This window comes from Acanthopagrus latus, chromosome 24 (assembly GCF_904848185.1).
Source record: "Acanthopagrus latus isolate v.2019 chromosome 24, fAcaLat1.1, whole genome shotgun sequence".
Lineage (NCBI taxonomy): Eukaryota > Metazoa > Chordata > Actinopteri > Spariformes > Sparidae > Acanthopagrus > Acanthopagrus latus.
In genome coordinates this window covers 7570991-7583229 of record NC_051062.1, presented here as the reverse complement: position 1 = coordinate 7583229, position 12239 = coordinate 7570991, and the positions used below count along the sequence as shown (strand labels likewise).

At 39.6% G+C, this 12239-nt stretch overlaps 1 protein-coding gene across 1 annotated transcript; it reads right to left on the bottom strand.

Annotated features, from left to right (window-relative positions):
* Nucleotides 1–100: 100 nt before the first annotated feature.
* On the bottom strand, nucleotides 101–8805 carry acp2 (acid phosphatase 2, lysosomal). Its single transcript, XM_037091227.1, has 13 exons — nucleotides 8716–8805; nucleotides 6021–6116; nucleotides 5211–5297; nucleotides 4904–4964; nucleotides 4713–4804; nucleotides 4471–4569; nucleotides 4123–4212; nucleotides 3448–3531; nucleotides 3260–3308; nucleotides 2776–2864; nucleotides 2419–2525; nucleotides 1905–2080; nucleotides 101–1821 (listed from the first exon to the last, which is right to left on the bottom strand). Exons 1-13 carry the CDS (start codon nucleotides 8803–8805, stop codon nucleotides 1676–1678), a joined length of 1266 nt encoding a protein of 421 aa, XP_036947122.1. The 3' UTR covers nucleotides 101–1675.
* Between the last annotated feature and the right edge of the window lie 3434 nt (nucleotides 8806–12239).

The following is a 12239-nucleotide window of genomic DNA, read 5'->3' as shown; positions in this document are numbered from 1 at the left end:
AGATTACATCATGCCAGAATGATAGATGCACAAATACATTTTTTACATCTGTTCAGCAAATGAATCCACAAGCAAATAGAACCCATGCTTTGTACACCTCTACGTACAAGCAACATTCGAAATGATTGAGCTTTTATTTTTCAAACAAAACATTTACAAGCAACATATTCTCAAAAGTCTGATTGATCATTTTATACAGCAGGAAAGAAAACTGACATATATTTAAAATGAACCTTAATTTTGTTGAATATTGCGATCATGTGTTGAAGGGTTAGCAATGTGGAAATTCATTTTAAGCCCATGATCTGGATCCTGACTTGAAATATGAGATCCTGCTCATACCTGCATTAGCATTTATAGTTAGTTTGTAATATATTCCATTTGTTTGTAACCAAAGACGAGGCGTACAAAGAAATGTTGTATAAAAACCTAGTGTTCTTTTTTTCTCTAAATCTGCATGAGCTCAAAGGTCCAAACTTTATTTTTTCACTAATTTGCGAACGGAAAAGCATACAATATCTGCTCTGATTAGTTCAAAGACAAAAAATAAAACACAATCAAGCATTTTCTTTCTCAAATAACCAACACCTGATTCAAAAACACAAACATGTAAAGGTTTCCAGTGTTTCAAGAGTTCCAAGAAATTCACAACTATCGGATTTGATTCTTGTTGACACCTTGTTGAACTTTGAAGAGGTCCAAATGAAAAAGCCGAAATCCTACAAAAATGTGTTATTACGGAGAACAGAGAAAGCTCATTATTGGAAATATTTAAGGCATCTCGGTCGTTAGGCCTCAGAGTCTACACAAACAGGACACAGATGGGCCAACACATACATACCTGACACAAATCACAACACACAAAGCATTCATTAATGGACATGTGCATGAATTACTTACAATTACACACAAAAACAAACGTATTCTCGTCTGGAAAAGAAGGTGATTACATGAATCAGTTCTGGAAACATTCTGGATCCAGATTTAGTACCCAAACATTTTTAGATAAAGTTTAAATTACAACATCTTTTGTAATAAGTCTCATTTGTGCTACATTTCACTTAAGATTTTTTTTTTTAAGAATCTGCAGTCACATTACTGGGAATTCACCATTTCCCACCATGTTTCCAGACCTAATTACATAATCAAAGATCACAAATGTATCACCATTCTATGCAGGCTTTTAGGTGTTAAAGCGCACAGCACAAAAAACCCAGACTGAACCACGTACTCAGCATCTTTCAAGGTCATATTTGCTCAAACTAAGAACTTATTTGGCACACAGGAGATCAGATCACATAGAAACACAGGGCTACTTTACTAACAATCCCTAAAATGCAAAAAAAAGTGTTCCCTGTTTTCTTGATGAAGAAATCCATCCTGGTCCTTCCACCAAGGTCTCACTCATCCCCACTCGATGAGAGGGGTGATAGGACTGTTTTTTAGACGCTTCACTAAAATCTAATACTGAAATGTTTCTTAAAGTCTTCCCTCTGACCCAACAGAAACAGGGTCATTATGGACGTAAGCTTGTCATTTAGACATAATCATATTATTGCGGGTCCTGAACGGAACGTCAAAAAAACGCCATGCGGGACATTCAGAGTTCATCATCGTCGCTGCTGTCCCAAGACATGAGGTCTTTAGATCTTCGGGGGAGCAGTTTGTGCTTCTGTCAGGATTCGTCTCCCACTTCCTGGTTGATCACGTGGCGGTATCCCTGGTTGCTCATTGGCTCTTTCTGCCAACAGATGACGCCAAGGAGGATGGCAACGAGGAGGAAGAGCAGACAGCCGGCCACTGCCAGACTGATGATCACTTCTGAGAAAGAAAAAAAAATGGGATCAGTGGTTGCACAATCAGTCAGGCTTGTGTTTATTTTAGCAGTCTTCAAAAATACTCACCTGTATCTCTCCCTTCTGAAGGCACTTGACACTCCTTGTCTCGGTCTTCTGAAATAGAGAGCTTCGTGATTCCCACAAACTCCTCCAGGGGGCAGTCAAGGGAGCAGCCTGGTAACTGCAGAGGGTACGGCTCCACTTTGCTGTCATTCCGGTACAACATCGACACAGAAGCAGAGCTGGACAGACACAAAGACAGTAAAGAGAGAAGTTTAATGATTTTAAATTTACAGCACATGACTCTCTATCCATTCAAGATGTTTAATGTCCACTCTGAGTTCTAGTGGACATTAAAGATAAAATGACTGATTATTTGGAGCGTCACAGTTTCATAAACGCACTTTTAAATCAACGTATTCTTATGTGCTTTTAGTTTTTAAACCTTGATGTTTTAAAGTTCAAAATAAAATCTCATCCATTTATTCTACATGGCATAGTCGTTCCTTTCTTTCTGAGAAAACTCTGAATGTGTCAATATTATGCCTGAGTGAGCGTCTACAGTCTGTGTGTGTTTTACCCGTTCTCATCCCTGTACAGCTCAAATATTTGGCAGGAGGCATATGGCGGCTGTCGTCCATTGAACACATTCAAGCTGGCCTGGAGGGCTGCCACAGTGGTGTCATGCTGTAGAACAGACATTATAATATTAGTTCAACTTTTGTGAAATGCTCTTACTCTGGCTAAGAGTCAGATGAGAGAATTAATACCAATGTCGTGTCTGTACACTAAACATGAAGCTACAGCCAGGAGATGCTTAGCTTAGTTAAGCATACAGACTGGAAACAGCACACATAGCTGTATTAAAGGTAGAAAATCTGACTTAAATTTATTCCAGAATGTATTTTTGAAGTGTTCGTATTGTTCACTTGCTCACCGCTGACAGCATCATCATTTTCAGTTTCTGTTTTGGGTCTGGGACGGCCATCTTGGAAAGATTCTTCACTATTTCACCCAGCAGTATACCTTCAAGACAGAGAGCAGTTCATATTAACCTATTTAACCCTGAATAATTGCATGACCAAAACTATCAATGAATTCTGCAAACATTCTGCTCACTGTTACACTGTGACATGTTCCTTCATTACCATGAACACACAGTTTCTTTTTGAAAATCCTTCAAACTCCATCTTATTATATAAAATACTCACTGCAACACCAAATCTGTATTCATCCACCACTGAATATAGTCCTCAATAAATGCACAATTTCCTCCTGTTTAAGTCATGCTTGCTTAAAACTACAAAGTTGTTTAAGCAAAGTATTTAACCTTTTTTTTCCTTATTATTATTATTATCATTATTTTTTTTTTTTTTTTTAATCAAAAAAGTGCAATTTTAAAAAAAAGTGAGAGCACATACCTCCCTGCAGCCGGCTCTTTTCTAGTTGATTGTAGACCCCGAACATGACCTGGAAAAGTTGGACATCAAACAGTTTAATAACATTCAAATACTTATTACTCTGAAAAGGTGCAACATGTAGGAATATTAGTTTACCACGAGACACCAAAGCTCCTCAATGAAACTGTAGAAAATGCTGTGACTTTTACCTGAAATCCAAAGTCTTTGAGCACTCTGAGCTTCTCCATGACTTCGGGAGTCACCCAGTCGGGAGCTGACATGTTGTGACGGGACTGAGTTCACAGACGCACACAGACACACACAGAGACACATAGTTGGAGTTATGAAAACCATAAAAAAGACAGTTGACTATGAGGAAATTCTTTTCTTGATAGCACTTCGTCAGCAGTCCTGCACCTTCACTCTCTCTGCAACCATCTCTCACATTGTTGTTGAATATTCTGTGGCTGTGTGAGCCAGCTGTCTCTGATCCCTTATTATTTCATACTTTGCACTATTTTGTGCGTATTCGACCCATAATTATGTGTATTTTATCCCAGAAATGTTGAAAGATGTATACTGACATTAATGCACTATGTTGATCAACCTACAGTTTTATATGCTTCCTCTATTGAAAATAAAACAAATAAACAATACAATTTAGGTAGGTTTTATGAAACTCATCATGACACTGTAGTTAAATGCAACATGTCCGGATTCCACTGAACATAATATCATATCTTTAAGAAATCTCTCGGACTTTGTTCACCCGTAAAACTGGAGGTTATTCAACATTACCTGCTTCTCAGATGACGTAACTTTGTCGAGGTATCGTGCAGCATTGCATGACCCGACTATGTTGTTAGTGACAACTGTGTTCTCACCTCACAGAAGAGTGTGTCATACACACTCCAGACTGACTCCACGGTGGTTTTATTCAGTCCTGTTTTATTCCTCACCAGCTCTATAATGTCCTGAAGAAACAAGCACACAACGCTTAACATCTCTATCATCCTCAAAACTATTTCACCATTTCAAAATAACTTTAAGATATTCATACTAGGAAATATATATTTAAAAAAAAACAGTTTAAATCCCAGCCTGGTTATCATCCATGTAATTGTAGAATTTATACTCCAGAAATATATGACATATATGTACACACACACATACATATGCATTGGCTAGGAGCAAAATGGAAAAGAAAAGAAAAGAACAAAAAAAACCCGTACCTTATATGCTGTGGTAACATTAAGAAATTCCTCCGTGTGTTCAGTTTCATTCATCAGCTGTTTGTAGCGTGGGCAGTCATTCAGAGGATACGACAGAAGCTGAAAGAAGAGACACACAAAGTTTAGACATTAATTCCTTTAAATATCATTATATTTTGTGTGCTGAGGACGCTTTTTCTTTTTTCCATGACACCAAAAGTGGAGTTTTTCACACTCGTATCCCTGAAGTCCATGCTACATACCCTCTCTTCATTTTGTGGCACTGTGTGCACAGGTATCGGCTGCCACTTCAAGGTCGGTGTGAAGACCTGCTGACCAGAGGGGGGGTACAGACCTGGATAACCCAAACAACACAAAGTGTTAATGTGAGGAAGTACTAGAAAGATAATTACTGGTAGAGGGAAGAGAAGTAGAGGGAAGAGGATGGTCAGACCTGCTAGGTTGGCTTCAGCGCTCATCAGGGTGCGATCGTAGTCTGTACTTCGAACTGAGATCTGTGGACAAAAGAGCAATTAGTGAGGGATAAAAATGTGTTTATATGTTTGAAGAGAAGAGCTGATAATAGCCGGGAAAGCACATCTCAAACTTCATGCATCGTGTTCCAGGAATTCCAGCACCAGTGGTAACCCTGTATAACACCAACGTGGCAAGAGGCCCTTTCACCTAAACTTTAATATGAATGATTGCCTGTCTGCCCCGGCGACATGTGACCTGAACGCTGAAGAGGCCAGTGCACCTACCTCGTGTCTGTCATAAGATTCACTGAGGAATCCTTTGTATCGATTCCTCAGAAAGTGGCCCAGGTCAAAGTGTTGCCTCATCCCCTCCTGAAAACACAAAATATAAACAGACATTACACTCCTGAAACCTAAGAACTCAAAGCACATCAGTTAGTCATTTAATGCTATAAATTGGCGCTGAGATGCTGTGACTGATAGCTGTCTCTGGTCATAATTTGTTGGTGGGGTGTACGGGCAAGACCTCCATACCACGGCTTCACTACAGCACCGATTTTGCTGCAGCACAAGATGGCAGCAACTGTATCTGGGATATCTTGGCTTCATTTTTGTACAGTGGAGACCTGTCATCCATTTTTATGCACATCAGTGACTCACAGAGGGTCAACAACATAATATAGCAGGTTTATATGCAATAAATTAGAGAATGATTTGCTCAAGGAAATACGTGTTTGCCCTGCACACTGATACTAAACAGCCTGATATGGGGAAATCTAATAAAAAACCAGTGACCTAAATGCATGACAACAGAGCTTCAATACACCAGCCTTTGATGCATTATATAAACTGTACGTGACATTATAACAACCCTCACCGCAGTTGATCAGTTTAATGCAACACTGAACATTTTGCAACGTGAATTGAATTTAGTTTAGGACAAAAAAAATCCTGTTTTTCAAGAACAGATTTAAATAAAAAAAAATATAAATCAAAAACCCAGGATACTGCATAAAGCGATGCACTTGTTGCTACAGTCAATGCACAAACTTCCGACACGCTGCGTTCCCTCCAATTAAAGAAACGTCATTATACCTGTGATAGTTGTCCGAAGCCTTGTGGCCAGTCACTCTCTTGGTGCGGGTCGGTGGGATAGGCTTTGACTGGCGACCGGTCACCATGGCGAAACAACTAAAGGAGAAAGAGAAGAGATGTCAGGACATCATAAGTCTTTTACATAGCTACGATGAGAAACTTCCGCTAGAGCACAAGAAAATGTGGTCACAGTATTTCCTGTTGACCTAAAAATCTGCTGCACAGACGAAAAAAGGAACTGACCGTCATGTGGTGAGAAGATCAGTATGACTAGATATTGCCAAAAATGGAAACGAAGGCTTAAAAGTGAGAATCCAGACAGCAAAACATGCTGATTTTGGTCATTGCAGCTTTAGTGGTGAGTGATGTTCGTTCCCTGTTTATTCAAACTTTCTTAATACTGAAAGTGACATTTTTCCAAATTGCACCAAATTCAGCACTGCACTTCCTCAGGTCCTCTGCAACAAACCTGCCCTGTTTTAAGCAGACTGCAAAACTGCAGATAAGATGGAAAAATGTGACTGTATTCACCAAAGTGTTTCTCTTTTTTGTAGCAGGTTAGAAGCCACTGCCAGCTGATTTCTTGAACGTCAGCAAATTAAACTCTCACTTTTGTCATGTGACTTAGGTCTTTACAAACCTTCTAACCCTGTGTACTTAAAATCTATATCTTTATCTTTTTATTACCTCAAAAAACTTTTCTTTCCTCTTTTCTTTACCTTCATATGTAACATTGTAAACACACTGCAGCTCTTCTGAAGCAGAATCGAGCCAAAACCTTCACCTTAGTTTTATCTGTGTCAGCACAGGCTGTTATGGATTCCAGTCAGCTGACAGTTACAGTTTGTCAGATACTGTGACGTCAGACATGGGCAGCTAAAACATGTCAACCGAAGACTCCAAACACAAACAGGCTTACAATGCTTAAAAAATGCAATATAATCAGGTGCAGAAAACAAAAAGAGTAAGTCCAGAACAATGATTAAGGGTGTTTAAGACAGAGTTGGAGTTATGAAAAAGCCTCAGTGTGCCTATGTTAATGACAAGATTCCTGCTGCTTTGATGTCAAACCTATTGTTGATTTCTATTTAAAGAAATGTTCCCAGTCAATCAGCCTTTGTAATCCCACATGAACTGGTTTTTCAAGTAGTTCAACAGTTTCAAGGTTCAACATTGGGACATGAAAAAGGGAAGTGTTTCTTTTCTGTTGTGAAGCGCACACATGACTGATCCGACTTAAATAGCTGAAAAAGTGTGTAAACTCCATTTAAAGGGTGGATTATCCCTTTAAAACTCCTAATCTTATCCGCTCCATGATCTAGGCAGACGTTTCTAAGAATGAGTGCAAGAACATGTAACATTAAGCTCCTTCAGTAGCAGCAGCAATGACAGCCAACAAATTTTAATGCGAGAAAATCCTCGTTACAAATTCCCAGTATTGTGTTTCAACACTTTGACATGCAAGATGCTTGAGGGAAGTGCTTTAACAAGGGAAATCAGTGCGTCTAATGCCATTTCAATTCTCACATCCACGACAGATGCCATAGGGAAAGGGCAGGAGGGTGGCAAACACTACCTCTAAACACAAGACCTGTAATTTTAGAATTTAATGGTGAGTGGCAACCAGCAATTAAGGTACAATATGTTAGAAACGGCCACCTTTCGAATTCTAAACAAATAATGGCCAGCATATCACCAGATACCACTAACTCTTAGCTAGTTAGCTCAGTTAGCTGTGCAACTAGTGGTTCATGTGCAAAATACATGGTGATAATAATGTCACAAATGCTAATTTCCCTTTTACTTGCATGTGTCCCACCTGCACAATGCATAGATGAATGCTCTTGCAGTCATGTAATTATTGTTAATATCCAGTGACAATAATTTCTGGCATTTCTGGTGAGCAGGGTCCAGGACAGGGCAGCTGTACCTGCAAATACCTGAGCATGCGCTTTGTTGTCATGTGACACAGGGAAACATCTAAACAGAGGCTATGATCCAAATCATCATCAATCTGACCAGAGATGCTGACAAGTCACCTGACAGAGCTAGTTTGTAATCATGCACAAACACAACAACAGCTATAGTACATTCCAAGTATTCTGATCATCTGTTCAAGCTGACAGCTAGACACTATATTTTAGTGCTGACTTCTCGCTCGCCTCGAATAACCTCACCGTGACAGTTCACAACACCCGGCTCATTTATTTCAAGTGTCACTGAGACCCTTGGCATCGGAGTTCCTGTTGTGTCTCAGGTCATTTTGTCTCTCATGTCTATCGATTCAAACCACGCCTTACTTTTTATGCGTTTTCCAATTCAAAAACATTAGTTTATTGTTCAAATATGACAACTGTTTTAAACAAAATGTCCACTTTTGCGACGGGTGAGCAAGCTGGTTCCCTGATGCAATGCAAGCGACGTGAACCAAACAGAAACAAGGTGCCTCTTTTTAAAGCAACTGTGTCTAGGTGGATTAATAACATGCCGAATTCACCAGAAGACCCAGCTGAAATTCGTTAGACTTGACTTGAGTTCAGATAAAAACACGTGTTTATAAATGAGCACAGAATAGACAAAACCTCCTAAATGTTGAATGAAAGTCCGTGCGCGTCTCTCCACGCTTGACGGAAATTCGCTATATAGAGTTCAACACAGCTTCCGTAGCGTTACACTTGTTAGTAATAATACTCACCACAGTCACATAGACGAGTTGTCTTTCCGCCGCAGTCTTTCCACAAACAGAGCCCACCGTCAAAAGAAAGACCACCGCTACAGACACCATGTTTCCGCCTCTGCAACGGGACTGCTAACCCCAGCTCTGTTTGCTAACCCTACAGCGGACTGGGTTCGTCTGTAGCCCGGCTGTGCTGCGTCAAGTCAGCCAAGGTTAACGTCACCGGAAGTAGCTTGGAAGTTCAAGCATAAATTGAGGCGTGTTGTTTTAACGTAAAAATAGATGATTGAGGGAGGTAAAGCGTTAAGAAAGGGATATGTATCTATCATATAATTTTTATTAAATCATATACTTCATCCTCGAATTCCCATGCTCATCGTTTTACTTGAAAAGGGGCGAGTTGTTCAGCATTTATTTTATTTTGAAATCAATAGTCTGCGTATTTCCAGTGAACTTTATCCGTTAAAGGGAAACGGAAGTGACGGAATCGGTGTGCACACTTGAAAATAGTCCTGAAGACTCCTGTCACTATGCGGAACAGTGTTTTCGACCCACTCACAAGCTGCGACGTTTTATTTTATATTATTGTGTTTACGTGATTACATATTTTTAATCACGTAAACTACTCGGTATCTTCCTTGATTTTTACAAGAAAAGCTTCTTTATCTGTCTTGGCTGACGAGCCAAAGGGTGGCACTGACCTTTAAAGCTATTATAATTCATTACAAGCAAACAAGCCATTATAATTATGCTTGTTTGAACTCAGATGTGAAGTAGGTCACTCATAGATCGAATATTAATTAAATATGGGGAGTGTCAAAATTACAGCACGAGTTGCCTTCAGTTGCCTGAGATGTAGCACCTCAGGATTACCACCTCCTGGATGACTGAGAACTTTCATCAACTTTTTGATTCACTTAATGCAAACATTCAGAGTCAAGATTTTCATGATTTTCAGAATCTCACACTGTTTGATAAAAGCAGAAATCCGTATCTAGTATTTTCTATATATCATCTCTACACTGTAAGTTAGTCGGTACACAATATTTAATTTTGATTCACATTCACATGGGTATTTCTTTTTTAATGATATCTAACTTTTCTTTGATTCTTTTTTTAATTTGGTGGCATAAATAGGCTTCTGTATACATCACACCAGAACACTTTGAGGCTAATCGTTTTCTCTAGAGGTCTGACACTAGAGGTCAGTGTTGTTTTGGCTACAATCAAGTATCTTCTTGATACACAGCATACAGTCAAACTGCTGTGCAACCTTTAGTGTGTACGACTGATTAGAATGACTATACAAAACAATTAAAGTGCTGGATGCATATAAGTGCATGTCTGGTTACTTGGGATAGGCAGGCTTTAATCTCACATTTTATACGGTAAATGATTTACTAATTGATAATAGAAGAAAACAATATAATAACAGATTACTTCAAAATAAAATAATTATTTCCAACAGCTTTAATGTAAATTTCAGTAGTATTTTGCACATATTTGACTAAAGCTGCAATCCTCATGTGATGCTTTGGACATGTGGGTCTGGGGTTCAGTGTCGTCATAACCATTGCGACCTTTCAGCCTTACCTGGCTTACAGAGACAGTCAGTTATTTTACATAAGCCACAATCACAGAGGTGTTACATGCTAAAACTGCATGTGTGGAACGTCTGATGTCTGAAAAGGCTTTCAGAGCTCTTAGCGCTGAAAACCTTTTGGTCCTGAGCCGACCCTTCTCGCACGACCCTCCGGTATGCTGATCTGTGTGTGTTTACACAGCGAAAAGCAGCTTTGTCGTGTGAGGATCTGGCAGCGAGAAGCACTGAGCCTGGATCCCAGTGGGAATCTGATATCCACTGGGTCTTTTTCCATTACCAGCATTCAACTATGTATTAGCTGTACTTTTTGCAATAGTTTCCAAACAAAGAGGGTGAATAAGCCCTTTTGTTAGCACGGCTTCCCCCAGTGTTTTGGTGCACTGTCCTCTTCTGCTACCACTTTCATTTCTAAGTGAGACACCAGGCTTCTGTGTCACCACTGTGTTTGACTCCAGCTCAAACCCAGAGTTAGACATTAATTTGACATGATGACACCCGTCTATGTCATGACAAAAATGACTGACCGTGATAATTTGACAAAACAGCGCGTAACATAGCCCAATCTGCCAGACCACTGCCGCAAAAGAGCAGCTAGTTGTTAAGTTAACAAACACTAAACCTACTTACACTTCTCCACCTGTTCTTTATATGTTTAAAAAAAAAAAAAAAAAAGTTTAGCCACAACTTTTTAGCAAGACGTAGCACCAACAAAACTATCTTAAAGATTAAATAGCCTTATCCAGCATAACAGTGTAGCAGTAGCCTGGCTGCTATTTGCTTTATTAAGCCTGGCAAGCATAGAATTGACATGATTTGACGTGGTTTTGAACTACCTTTTAATGCATATTTAATACTAATTTAAATGTATTAAATGACAAGTTAATTCATAAGCAGGATGAACACATTTTGTTTGTTGTTTATTATGACCAGTATTTCTACTACTACTGTACTGCTATTGCTAATACACCAATCACAAAGGCTCCTAATACTGCTTCATTTGATCCTACTCTTACATCCAAATTTATACTACAATCACTAAAACTACTACTATTTCTTGTAGGCCTACTAATAGGAAAAGATGTATCGATATAATTTTTTCCCTCGGGATACAGATTCCAACACCTAAACTTTGTGTATCAGCCAATAACGAGTGACAATCTGATACCAGAGTGACAGGCTCGAAGGGGTCGAGTTTCCCGTCTTGCAAAACGGGCCCGTCAGAAATCTTTCCCCCCAGCCTGAGAGCCGATACTCGGGCTGGAGCTGCGCCAGAGAATCTAATCTGGAAGAGCGAGAGAGTAGGAGATTTTCTGGGAATAAGAGTACATGCGTCTGTCCTCGGGCCTGTTCACGCTGGGATCGTATAACGTGGCGGCTTCGTGGAGTTGAAAATTAACCAGCAGTGGAAAAGGAATTCTAAAACATCCCGCTGAGGTAGAAATCTGCTTGCATTAAGGGAACATGCGGCTTATTTAGTGTGGAGTTTTACGACCGTATCTGAACAAAGAGAATGGCCGCAGACTAGGGAAGGAAGAGGGAGAATCATATTGATGCACCTGGACATGAGCACAAACAAAAGATCCCTTGGTTCGAGCACAAAACATCCAGATTAGTGTTGATGTAAACCCTGTGGGAACGTCTCAGTATGACACATCCCATGAAAACAGAGAGAAGCAAAACAACAATATTCAGCAATCAGCAATATTCCCTCGGTGTTTGTTGCCAAATTATTGCCGGTTAAGTGTCAACAATAATCTCCCTTTTGTTTTTGCCCCGGGGTGTTTGTATCTTTGGCCGGATACTATGTGTTACTAAATCCTGCCGGAGGTGTTTATGTTTTTGCTCATATCTCAGATTAAAGGTGACGGCTGATGCTGGAAAAACACATGCTGCTTCCGAGATTAACCCTGGAAAAATTAACACTTGTGCGAAAACAGAA

Excerpts from the sequence above, each read along its gene's own strand:
- acp2 (XM_037091227.1), bottom strand. The coding sequence starts at position 8,805 with ATGGTGTCTGTAGCGGTGGTCTTTCTTTTGACGGTGGGCTCTGTTTGT. Across the intron at positions 2,081-2,418 it reads CTGTACAGGGATGAGAACGG|CTCTGCTTCTGTGTCGATGT; the intron begins GTAAAACACACA and ends GTGTCTGTCCAG. Across the intron at positions 1,822-1,904 it reads TTCAGAAGGGAGAGATACAG|AAGTGATCATCAGTCTGGCA; the intron begins GTGAGTATTTTT and ends TTTCTTTCTCAG.